General features: G+C 47.2%; 1 protein-coding gene across 12 annotated transcripts in view; it reads right to left on the bottom strand.

The window, feature by feature from the left end:
• Window positions 1–12629, bottom strand: part of SUGP2 (SURP and G-patch domain containing 2) — a 34007-nt gene extending 21378 nt beyond the window's left edge. For 8 of the 12 annotated variants that reach the window (XR_009452931.1, XR_009452930.1, XR_009452929.1 and 5 more), the window contains exons 1-5: window positions 12509–12607; window positions 11058–11189; window positions 5537–7141; window positions 1359–1479; window positions 34–521 (exon numbers count right to left, since the gene is read on the bottom strand). Coding sequence is in view for 8 of the 12 variants with exons in the window: in XM_059696123.1 (XP_059552106.1) it covers window positions 34–521; window positions 1359–1479; window positions 5537–7141; window positions 11058–11178 (2335 nt within the window). In the remaining 4 variants the exon portion in view is untranslated. Of the gene's footprint in view, window positions 1–33; window positions 522–1358; window positions 1480–5536; window positions 7142–11057; window positions 11190–12482 lie in introns of all 12 variants that reach the window. The other 4 variants (XM_059696124.1, XM_059696125.1, XM_059696118.1 and 1 more) reach the window with 3 other exon arrangements.
• Window positions 12630–12658: the final 29 nt, after the last annotated feature.

The following is a 12658-nucleotide window of genomic DNA, read 5'->3' as shown; positions in this document are numbered from 1 at the left end:
GGGGCTCAGAGGGAGACACGAGTGAGCACCCACCGTCAGGAGACAAGCAGGGAGAGGAGCTCTGAGGGGCTTCGGATACGTCCACTCCTGCTGGCTTGGGGGATGGGCCTGCAGCTTCTGAGCTCGGGTCCTGAGGAGAGGGCCCAGCTGAGTCTGGTAGGCAGTCCTTGGCAGCATCATTTCCATCTGGCTGGGGCGGCTTTCCCTGCAAGGAGCCTGGAGCTTGCCGGATGTGGTGTTTCAGCCTGGTGCCCGAGGAGAGGAGGGTCTGGGTCCCGGTGGTTGCTCTCCTCACCTTCCAACCCTGGAGTCCTGGAGCCCGGAGCAGCCCCCGCCGTCGCCCTGGGAGGAGCCTCTTCTTGAGGCTCTGGACTGCCCGGGCATACAGCATGGCCCGGACTGCACACTCTGTAGCCATTGGCTTCTGACCCACTCCTGGCGAGGTCTGGCTTATCCGCTGTGCTTCTGCCAGTTTCAGCTTGTAATAGTTATACTCCAGACTACTGTCATCAGACAAAAACCTATATAATGAAACAGGCACAGCAGGACATTGCTAAAACACCAGCATGCTCACATCATTGCTGCAAATACACTCTGCAACTCTTTTCTACATGATGATGGCTTCTCTACTGTCGAAGGTTCCAGTCAGCTCCACCAAGGATCCAGAGCTGGTCCCAGGTCACCCATTTTGCCCAGTGACTGCAGGGCAACCAGGAGCTTTGAGCGGTGGTAGAATCCTCCTCCACTTCTGTCATCAGCAGCCATGAAGGACCTCATAGCTCCTGGAGGCTTTAGCTACACAAACCAGTTACCCTGGAGCCATGGAAGCATTTTGCTGCCAGCACACGACAGGCATTGCTCCTGGACTCCATTTTCGGAAGGTGACACTCTTGAAATGGTGGGCGCTCAGTGACCTTTTAACTATATCATTTACTCTAATAAGAAAGTACTGTATTTATGATGAACATTTTAATTTTAAAAAGTTCTATTCATGTGAAGAGGCACTAAGGCAAAAGGAAGACAGTTTAACAAATAGTAGCAATAAATCACCAATAGCTGCTGTGACATATCCCTCATCTTACACACATTCTTTGCACGTATATCGAAGCTCATCCTTAAGCCAGCACAGCAGGGATGCAGACTTCCAAGACTGAGTGAGAGAGGGCCACAGGGCAGGTCTGCAGCAGGCTGGTGCTTGAACCCTGGTGAACCTGATTCACCCTAATGTTCTTCCCAGTGGTCAACACCACTGCTCAAAATAAACACCTTACCCTTCGCTCTGGACACCTTCAGAGCGACATAAATGTTGCTGTGTGCTCTACGGCAGGGATTCGGAGGGCTGACATTTAAAGACCTACCAGTAAGCAGGGTCCTCCTTGAGAAGAGCTCTCTCTTTAGGAGACAGGCTGCCTCCAACGACACGTGTGACCAGCTGGTTGATGATGTCCACCACCTTGTGATCTGCTCGCTGGGGGACAGCTAGGACACACAAAAGGGCTTTTCTGAGAAACACTGGACCACATGGTGACTGGGAACTCCAGGACAGGGTCAGGGCTTAGGATGGAGCCTAAGCAGGCATTAGCAACTGAAATTCTCACTCATGAGAGACCAGCTTTGAAAAGAGGAAAGCAGAGTGTTATTCTAGAAACCAATATATACAATATCCTCCCAAAAGCTGTAACAGCGTAACCACCAGGGCAGAAACAGTTACAGGCTTACAATAACACTACAGAGTAACGTATGTATATGTTCTACAGAAGGAAATGGTATGCAGCACTCCATACCACTTCTTGTGTATCATTTAACTTGAATGTTCACAATATTAAGGGAAAATATAAAGAGATAACATGTATTTCGGTATAAAGTATATAAAACATTTGTTTAAATTATGATTCCCAATAGTAAGGAGGGAAGAAAAGACACATAAATATGGAGACATAGAAAAAGAAAATATCCCAGGAAGTTAACAGATGTTATCTATGGGTGGTAGATTTATCAGGATTTCATTTTCTTTGTGCTTTATCTACAAAATATAAACATACATGTGTTCTGTACCCAGAAAACATACATATATAAATTTACAAAGAAAAATTTCCCAATTAAAAAAGTCAATGGCCCTAAAGTAGGTGTTCACCGAAATATTTGCTGATGTATGAAAACATCTTTAAAGTGTGAATTTCTTCCAATATGACTATAATTTACGATGTCACCAGTAACACAGGAGAACATGTGTCCTCAAATAATAAGATTGTGTAGTTTTCTGATATTTGCTAGTTTTAACAGGACAGAACGGACTACTTGTTCACTCATTCAGTACAAGCCACCCCTGAACTGGAGGTTTTCGTTTGTTTTGTGGAGTGACTGCATTGTCCTGTTCTTGCTTATGTCTGAGTTATAACTTTGAGTTTATTTTAAACATCAGTGGGAGCTCCTAAACAGAATAAATCAATCTTGCAACTGCTATGTTTTTGTAAGAATTTCCTTTTTGAAATTGTTTTCCTTTCTTTTTGTTATTGGCTCTCATTTTATAGAACTGCTAATTGTACATGATTTTACAGAAAATTAAGAGTTCTAAATCAGCAGCTTTCAGAAACAAATGCCAATAAGTTGGTCACTGCAACCATCTCTAGAGAAAATGACCATAGCAAGGGCCAGAAAGTGGGTCCCAGCAATCCTTCTCCTGAGACTATATCCTTTTAAAGGAGGATTTAAAAATAAAAATTAAAAATAGAAATAATGAACAAATTAACCAAAGATGTCATCCCAGTGTTTCTAACATACTGTAATGAAAACAGCGGTGGGGCAGTGCTGGTGCGTCCACCAGCTGTCCAGATAGCCAAGGCTTACAGATGCCAATTACAAGGGGACCGAGCTCTGCTAAGCCTCAGAAGCCTGTAGTAAAAGGCAACACGAGTCCAACATCAAGGGAAAGGTGAGATAATTTATGTTAACATCATGATGCAGTGAGAGCTGTAAGAACACAGGAGGGGCTTTTGACAATCTTGTCAAAGTGTAGGTGGTAGTACAGTGGGGCCTTGACTTACGAGTGTCTTGACTAACAAGTTTTTCGAGATACGAGCCATCTCTCGGCCGATTTTTTGCTTTGAGTTGCAAGCTAAAATTCGGGTTACGAGCCAGCTTCAGATACCCCACAGTTAGTTGGCACAGCGAACGTCACAGTGAACGCCACATCAGCCCAGCATCACGTGTCTCACTCGTTAACTTTATGATTTGACATACGAGTAATTTGAGTTACGAGCTTTGTCACAGAACGAATTAAACTCATAAGTCAAGGCCCCACTGTATTTTCAATACAGCAGGACTATACCAGCAGACCCACCTGCCTACCAGCACCACGAGGGAACAGTGGTGAGCAACTTTAAGTCACGGGTGGCTTTTTCCTCCAGTATTATTGTTACACTGACTTTCTGTTCCATCACTTGGGGGCTGTACTGAGGAAGGGGGCCTGTTTCGGCCCTGAGCCTGCTTCTGGGAGTAGGTGGAGCCAAGCACCTGCGGTGGGACCTACCAGTGCCAGTGCCTAGGTGCTCCACAAGTCTATAGAGGAATGAAGAGATTCAGGAACAAATGGGTTGGGGCAATGGAAGTGGAAAACCAAGTCAGGAGGAAAGAGGACATGACCACTACCTACGTGCATGAGCCCTCGGAGGTTTAGGCTTAGAGCAGTCATCCTGAGAGCTAAGGAGTAGGGACAAGGAACACCAAACAGCGAGTCATGTCTATTACCTCCTTATTGGCCTGCACCCCCCCCCCCCCCCCCCCCCCCGCTCCGTAAACCAGCTGTTATCTGCAGGTCATCAGGTGTACCTAAGCGATCTGTCAACCTTTAGCCAGTCTAGAAAAGTGAGTGGGTGACTCTGTCACCCAGATCAACCAGGTTGTCCATCCCTCAATGCAGCTCAAATACAGCCTCCTTTTGGCTTCCCTAACTCCCCAGGCTGGGACCTCTCCTACATCCCCTTTAATCCCAGCACTGGAGGGGCTGATTTTGGTGATTTCAGGAGTCTGGGGTCTTCTCAGAGACAGTTCCTAGCATTTCCTTCTCCTTCTAGGAATATCTGAGGGTGTGTGTGTGTGTGGCGGGGGGGGGGGGGGGGTGCTGTTTGAACTGAGCTTTTTAACCTTGGCTGCAGGATAGTAGAAACCTCCAGAACACGCAGGCAAAATTGTTAAAAATATATGTTGGTGGTGCTTTTTGTTAAACTTCACCCGAGGATATATTTTTAAAAATATTTTTATTGATTTCAGAAAGGGAGGGAGAGGGAGAAATAGAAACATCAATGATGAAAGAAAATCATTGATCAGCTGCCTCCTGCAAGCTCTCCCCTGGGATAGAGCCCGAAACCCAGGCACGTGCCCTGACTGGGAATTGAACCGTGACCTCCTGCTTCATAGGTCGACACTCAACCACTGAGCCACGCTGGCTGGTCGGAGGATATTTTTTCCATTGCTTTTCTTTTCTTTTTCTTTTTGTTAATCCTCACCAGAGGATAATTTTCCATTGATTTTTTTTTTTAAAGGGAGAGTGGAAGAGAGAGGGAAAGACAGAAAGAAACATCAATGTGAGAGAAACACATCAATTAGTTGCCTCCTGCAAGAGCCTGACCAGGGCACGGGCTGGGGAGGAGCCTACAACCCAAGTACGTGCCCTTGACCGGAACTGAACCCGGGACCCTCTGGTCAGCAGGCCGATGCTCTATTCACTGAGCCAAACTGGCTAGGGCTTCATTGCTTTTCAGAGAGTGTGAAAAGGAGGAAATGTGTCTTGGGGGGAGAGAAACATTGATGTGAGAGATACATTGACTGGTTGCCTTCTGCACTTGCCGACTGGGAGTGGGGAGCAAACCCAAAAAAACCCAGATACCTGTCCTTGACCAGGAATCGAACCTGTGACCCTTTGTTGCACGGGCTGACACTATAACCACTGAGCACACTGGCAAGGGCTGTATGTGCATTTTTCATGATAAGGGCTGTGGCCTTTCATCAGATTCCCAAAGGAAAGACACTTGTGTAAGTTGAAGCTTCCTCATACATGCTCATGGAACGAATGCAGACAGACATGTATACTAGCCAATGCAAGTTTTCTGCTAAAATTCTGATTTGTTTTCAGTTGGCTAAAGAACTTCTTGTAAAATCTCAAAGAGTATAAGAGATATTACCAAAAAAAAACCAAAAAACAAAACACCCCACCATGAGCCGTGCCTGGTGTGGCTCAGTGGTTGAAGCACTGGCCCGAGCACCAAAGGGTCACAGGTTTGATTTCCAGTCAAGGGCACATGCCTGGCAAGTTCATCCCCAGCGGTGTGTGCAGAAGGCAATCAATTGATGTGTCTCTCCCTCTCTCCCCCTCTTCCACTCTCTAAAAATCAATGGAAAAAATATCCTTGGGTGAGGATTACAAAAAAAAACCCAAAACCCCACAACAAAACCCATATAAACAAAAACAAAACCAACAACACCAGCCATGAAAAAGAAACAAATCACAACAAATAGAAACATTTGCTGCTTTCCTTACCATCACTTAAACCACTCAGAGCTCTGGCCTGAATTTCAGGTTTGGTAGGAGGAACCATTTTCTCATCTTGAGTTGGCGCAGGTTCGGCTTTCTTGACCTGGAGTGGACACCCACTGCTGACCAGCCAGGCCTTCAGATGGTCTATGTACTCTCTCCCAAACAGAGTGGAGTCTTCAAAGTTGGGAAATGCGGCAGGAGAGGGAGCTATATCTTGGAGGCCGACAGCTTCTAAGATTTTCTCTTGCCGGAAAGAAGAGGCCAAGGAGAACGTCTGTCCCAAAAGGGCTAAAGACTTCCGGCAGAGAGAATTGGTGGTCTCTAGGGCAACGGCCAAGTCCAGGGGGTTACTAAGGGTCTTCATTTTGACACTCAGCTCGTAGGCATTGCAGGCCATGAGCAGGGGCGTGACACTCTTTAGAAGCCGGTCTTGAAGCCTCATTATGTACTTGTCAAAGGGCTTTATGATTTCGAAAAAGCAATTTTTGGTCTTCACAGCACCTTTGTCTAAAAGCATGTTTAAAAACTCATTATCAACTCTGGGTGTTTTCAAAGCAGAGTGCTTTAAAAATTTGATAGTAAAAAAGCAAAAATCTCTGTGCTCTGGTTTTAAGGAGCATTTAAATGAGGCAAGCATTTTAGCACAGGTTTCAGTTTCAAGTTCAAAGAGAGTCTGGAAAAGCTGGGAAAATTTAACATCATCTTTTATGGTGTGAAATCCTGCCCATTTGATTATTTCTATCCCAAATCTTGAAAAAACATCAGACTTATCTATGAGGTCAAAACTCATCTTTCTTCTTGGGAGACGAATGTCCTTTAGATTGAGCCCCAGAGGGATCTTCTGAGGGGGGAATTGGATTTCTTCTGTCCCTGGGTTTGCACCTAGGGTCACATCAGAACTTGGGGTGGTTTTCTGGATTTGGTTAGTGCCCTGAGTTTTGGGAGTAATACGGTTTATAGTGGGTACTTTTTTTGTGCTCACGTTCCTTAGTGTGACAAGTTTCCCAACCCCCCCTTTAGATGCAAGCAGACCCTGAGACTCCCCCTTTCCTAGAAGGGCACCCTCCTGATCAACGATGTTCAGACCTCGGCCTCTGCCCTGGACTTGGCCACTGGCCCTGAGCACAGAGTCTGCCTCCCCTGGACGGTCCACGTCATAATCCCGACTCTCTTTCTCCAAACACTCTTTCTCAATCAGCCTGGAGGACCCAAAGTCCCCCAGTAGTGCAGAAGGACCAAAATTATACTCCTGTGACCAAGACGATTCTTGAGAAACTGGGTGGCCAAGGTCTTGTTCCCAAGAGCCACGGAGTGTAAATTTCCAGTCTGGAGAACGGAAATGTCCCAATTTCCGGTGGCCAAAGACCTGATCTCGGGAATCAGGGTGGGGAAATTCCAGATCCCGGCCACATTCTTTGCGAAAGTAGTTGTCTTCATTTACAGAAGGGTTGTTTGACCTGAAGGAAGGTCCTGGAAATACATCACCTCTCAGGCCTTCTCTCCCAGCATCTCGAGAGTGAGCCACAGATCCGCCCAGAGTGTATCTGCTGTCACTGTGAATGTCATCATACATATCTGCTCTGACTCTTGGCAGTGTCCTTATAAGATCTGAAATAATCCAAAAGGAAACACAAAGGTACTTTAGACCAGAAGGTACAAATGGACAGTCCATAGACTACCAACCAGTGCTTTATCTGCCTGAGTGCATTTTAAAAATTCCTATTTGTTGCCATTATTTAAAATGTGTGTGGTTTTCCTTAAACCTGGAATTACTACTTTTTATTCAAAAAGAGACCTACAAGCACTGAGCCTTCATCTATCCTGATGATACTGCATCAAGGCTGGGGAGCAGTGCCCCTTAATCACTCAGATCTCCTGCCCTTGCTCAGCAGGCATCTGATTTACAAGCCCTTTTTTATACTCAGGAAGGGTGTCTGGCCCTCAAATAACCTGGATTTTTTTAAAATATATTTTTATTGATTTTGGAGAAGAAGGAAGAGGGAGAGAGAAATAGAAACATCAACGATGAGAGAGAATCATTGATTGGATGCCTCCTGCACACCCGCTATTGGGGATGGAGCCTGCAACCCATGTTGACCAGAATCAAACCTGGGGCCCTTCAGTCCACAGGCTGAGACTCTATCCACTGAGCCAAACCAGCTAGGCAATCTGGATTTTTTTTTTTCTTTTTTTTTTTACTGTAACTGGGACACTTGTGTATTTCTACCTCTATCATGAAGCACACAGTTTTTTTTAGAGGTTGCCACCCTCCTTGCCTTCTAGTAGGAACTCTCAGCCCATACTGCCACCGAGGCAAAAGCCACGCCTGACACTACCCACTACAGCAGACTGGGCCACAAGCTGAGCATATGACCCAAAGCTGGCTGATATACTCCCTCTGAAAGGTCCACCTGGCCAATGAATCCTCTGAAAAAAACAGAGACTAAAGCAGGTAAGAGAAAAGGCAGAAGCTAAACAAGCCATCAAGAGAGGCCACAATGGGAACTGAATAATATGTGATTTTGTTCTCCCCTCTGTGTTGAAATGAGGAAAATAGGAAGCTATATTTGCATTTGCTTATTCATGTACAAAGAAACTCTCTAAGAAGGTAGCAACATAAGCAAACTATGAGCCTGAGGGAGACTTTGTACAGAGTGCCTTTCTAACTTTTTTTTTAAAATATGTTTATTGATTTCAGAGAGAAAGGGAGAGGGAGAGAAAGAAACATCAATGATGAGAGAGAATCATTGATTGGCTACCTCCTGCACGCCCTACACCAGGAATCGAGACTGCAACCTGGGCATGTGCCCTGACCAGGAATTGAACCGTGACCTCCTGGTTCATAGGTCAACGCTCAACCACTGAGCCACGATGGCCAGGCTCTTTCTAACTTTTAAATCAGAATCTATTACCTGATAGTCAAAAGTCAAATGAAAAGGGAGAGAGAGATGCCATGAGGTAGTAATGGGGTGAAACCAAAGGAAGCCACATCTTTATAGAAATCCAAGTTTATTTGGTCAGCAGTACTTACCGAGCACCTACTGTGTGTGGACACTGCTTTAGGCACTGAAGTTAACAATATACCGGGGAGGCCTGGCATGAGGGACCACACTGTGGGGGAGCCTTCTAGGCAGAGGGAGTGTAGAGACAAATCCCTGATGTATGACCAGCAGGGAATGAATATACCAGAGGGAACGAAGAGCAAAGTGGTAAGAAGGAAGCTCCCAAACTCTGTTGCATGTTGGAGTCCCTTTGGGATCCCCAGGCATCCTGATTTAATTAACTAACTAGCTTGGAGGTGTGACCTGAATGAGGGTTTTTAAAAAGTCACCAGATGATTCTAACATGCAGCAAATTTAGGGAAATAAAGATGGCAGGAAGGTACTAGATCAAGCCTGGCCCTCAAAGGGATGCTGGAATCGTCTGAGTAAGATGGAAAGCCACAGACAGGCTCAGAGCAAAGGAATGATCTCACGGGCTATTGTGAAGGCAACAGACCAAAAGGGAAGAAAGTGAATGTCGATGTTCCAGCAAGGAGTCCACTGGGATGATCTAGGTACTAATGACTACTGATGATGTGGTGAGGGAGGTAGCATTAGAGGTAGAGTGGTGGCTGGTTTCTGTACAACACGATTTTCTGATGCCTTGTAAACCAAGGCATTGAAAAAGTGCAGAGAAGAACAGGGACAGAGAAAGTCCAACTGATGAACCATGCAGCTCTGTGACAAAGAGATGGTTCCAGAACCATCTAGCAACCTGCTTGGTTACTAGTTCACCCCTCCCCAAACTTTCTTTTTTTAATTTATTTTTAAAATATATTTTTATTGATTTCAGAATGGAAGGGAGAGGGAGAAGCGGGGAGAGAGAGAGAGAGAGAGAGAGAGAGAGAGAGAGAGAGAGAGAGAAATATCCATGATGAGAGAGAATCAAGGGTTGGCTGCCTCCTGCACACCCCCTACTGGGGATCAAGCCTACAACCCGGGCATGTGCCCTTGACCGGGAACCGAACCCAGGAACCTTCAGTCCACAGGCTGATGCTCTACCTACTGAGCTAAACCAGCTAGGGCTCCCCAAACTTTCTTGAGGTAACAATGTATGTATTGGTGTTTGAGTCTCTAGATAAAGATACCAAGATTTATGTCTCTGTATATAGTGTGTCCCCCAAAGATATGACAAAATCAGCTGATAGCTCAATTTCAAAAATGAAATGTATTTTAATACACACTGCCTTTATAATTATACAAAGTGTGTGTATATATTTTGGGGGGCACCCTATATACATATACATGTATATATAAGTGCATATAGGTATATGTCTCTGTGTGTATATATATAAACACATAAGTATTCTGGATTACATATTGCTAAAAAAAATTGAAGGATGCATAGATTACTGCAAATATAGTTAAGAAAGGAGCTAAAAAGACTTTTACATGTTACTCTTAACCATTTCTCTCAAGTCTTCCAATCTTTTATAACAGCTATGTTTCTGTGCACTACTCATATAATTTTTGAAAACTCCATCAATTGGTTTCTCCAGGTCCAAAGCATGTAACAACAGTTATCCCTACTGCAAGCACTTAAGACTCACTCAACCAATGCTAACCCTCCTCCATGCCAAGGCTGGCTCAGGGGCTGGTGCAGCAGCAAACAGCACAGGCCCAGCGATGAGGCCTGGAGGAGGCCAGCCCATAACAGAGGAGTGAGCACACAGTGTATTTGGGGCCGGGAACGGCAACCAAATCAACCTCAAGTCCTGCTGGGGCTTCCTGAGGAAGGCATGCTGGAGGGAATCAACCAGGCAGAGCTGGGATGAGGCGGGATTCAAAGCACAGAGAGGTGGCACAGTATCACTGAAACACAAAGCCCAAGGCAAAGGGTAAGGGTTGGGAACCTTGTGCGTGGCAGTGAGGGACCTCCATGGCATCCTGTCATCGTGTGGGCACCGTTTTTGATTCTGCTGGCATGGTGTTTCAAAATTTTCCAAAGGGAAACATTTTCAGGCAGGGCCTATGCTCAGCAGCTCCACAACCCCTTACACCACCCTCCAGTCTTGCACACATCACTGTTACCTCCCTGCTCCTGCACTTATCTGAGGATGTAACCCCAAAGTGGGAAGCCCCGAGAGTCCAAGCAGGGCCTTGGCCCAGCGAGGGTGGCATGAATAGATCTGTAGCCAGGACAGATTTGAGAGGAATGAAGCCAGAAGCTGAAAGACCGTTCAGTAGGAGATTACTGAAGTAATCCAAGCCAGAACTGGTAAGAGCTCAAACCTGAGCAGTGGTGGTGGGGACGGAGCCAGAAGATTGATTCAACAACCTTTCTTTAGGTGAGGTTGGCTTTCTAGGGAGAAGCTCCTGGTAATGATAATACCTTCTTCTACATAGTGATTTAACATGCAGATCCAGAGAAAACTTCATTTCCCCTTAACAAATAGGAATATAGGGACTGAAATCCTCCTGCTCTGACCCTAAATGCCTCATTACCCGCCCCCCTCGGTTCCCAATCAAGCACTTTAATTTACCTTGAGCTTTAAATTGGAGAGCTTCACCTACAGCTTCACCACTGGGGTCCATGTGATATCTGTTAGCTTTTTCTTGTAGCACGGCATCAAAAGTCTCCGGTGCAATTCGCCTTGTAGCCATGTTTCTCTGACCTGTAGTAGAGAAAAAAAGACACTAAGAATGACAACAAATGCTCAGAGAGCCGGCTCTCTATTTCACCTGATCTTCAAAGTAAGGAGGCAGTAACCCATAATCCAGGCAAGGTACTTGAGAGAAAGGTCCGATTATTTCTAGGGGCCTCTGCTCTCAGGAAGCTCACAGGTGTGTGTTGACTAAAAAGGAGCAAGACAAGCACGGTGATCTTGGACAAGTGGTTTTGTTTCTCTAAGACCATTTCCTCAGAATCCTTGGAAAGCTCTATGAAAAGAAGTCCTCATCTCCTGGGGTTGCTGGAGGACTTGGAGAAGCAACACGCATAACTGAGGGTCACAGTGTAGGGGAGTGGGAGCATAACCCTCTCACACGGCAGTTAGGAAAGATGTGGCTGTTCCCCTTTTCCAAACAGAGCCAACGACCCTCCAGGAACCCCTGACTAGGAACAATGAGCTGGTGACAGTTGTAGGGAAGGAACTCCCATGACCTCATTTACTTGCAACAACCCAATGAAGTGGGTCCCACTGTTATGAATGAATCAACCAGAAGAGGAAAGGGGAGCCTTGAGCTAAGTGACTCACCCAAGGTCAACCATCCAGGGCTGCAACCTGGCAGACAACACCAGCAGTGGGGACAAAGCCTGAAGACTAAATAGAAAAAGGCCAAGAAGCAACACGGAGGAATCCCCGGGTGGCCCGTCCTTCACCACCAAGACATCTCTTCCAACTTGACACCTCCAACCCAAGACCCAAGCCTGCGCCTGCCTTGCAAGTCTTTCCTTGTAACCATCGCCTCCTTTTCCACCCTTCAGTCCTTTTTCCTAGGGCGCCCCTTGTTCTCCTACTGGCGAAGGGAAGGGTCTTCGGGCCAGGCGGCCCCGGGACCAAATCAAGCGACCGAACCTTTTTCTATACCTCCGATTTGACCATCTATGGAATGGGCAGCCAATGATGGGGGTTGCTGCAGGGACTGAACCCGTTAAAAACGGCAAAGGGCCGTAGACAGCGCCCTGCCTCCGTGATCGCCTCACGCGAAAGGCCGCTTCGGGCTCGGGTGGAATGAATGAGCGAGGAAACGAATGAACCCCTTCGGGTGCGGTCCGCCTGCTCCCGGCCTCCGAGGTCGAAGAAAAGGGGGCCTCGGGCCCCAGAGGCCGCAGACCGCCCCACCAGGCCGACCCGTCCGGGACGCGGCCGTCGTGCAGCCCGAGGGCCGAGCCCGCGGCGCAATCGCGGGGACACGGGGCCCGCTTGGGGCCGAGCCCGAGCCCCGAGCCCCCGGGACCCACCCACCGACAACGCGCGGGGCCGGGCCTCACCCCGAGCCCACCGAGTGCGGAGTCGCCCCCGCCGATGCCTGAGACTCAGCCACCACCTTCGCCGCCGCCCCCGCCGCCGCCGCCGCCGCCGCGCGAGGCGGGGACATGCAAATGAGCCAACGGTCCCTGCAGCGCTGCGCCGCGCAGGCG

The sequence above is a fragment of the Myotis daubentonii genome, chromosome 5 (genome assembly GCF_963259705.1).
Source record: "Myotis daubentonii chromosome 5, mMyoDau2.1, whole genome shotgun sequence".
Lineage (NCBI taxonomy): Eukaryota > Metazoa > Chordata > Mammalia > Chiroptera > Vespertilionidae > Myotis > Myotis daubentonii.
Note: the sequence above shows the minus strand (reverse complement) of the source record. Positions and strands in the feature narration are given on the sequence as shown.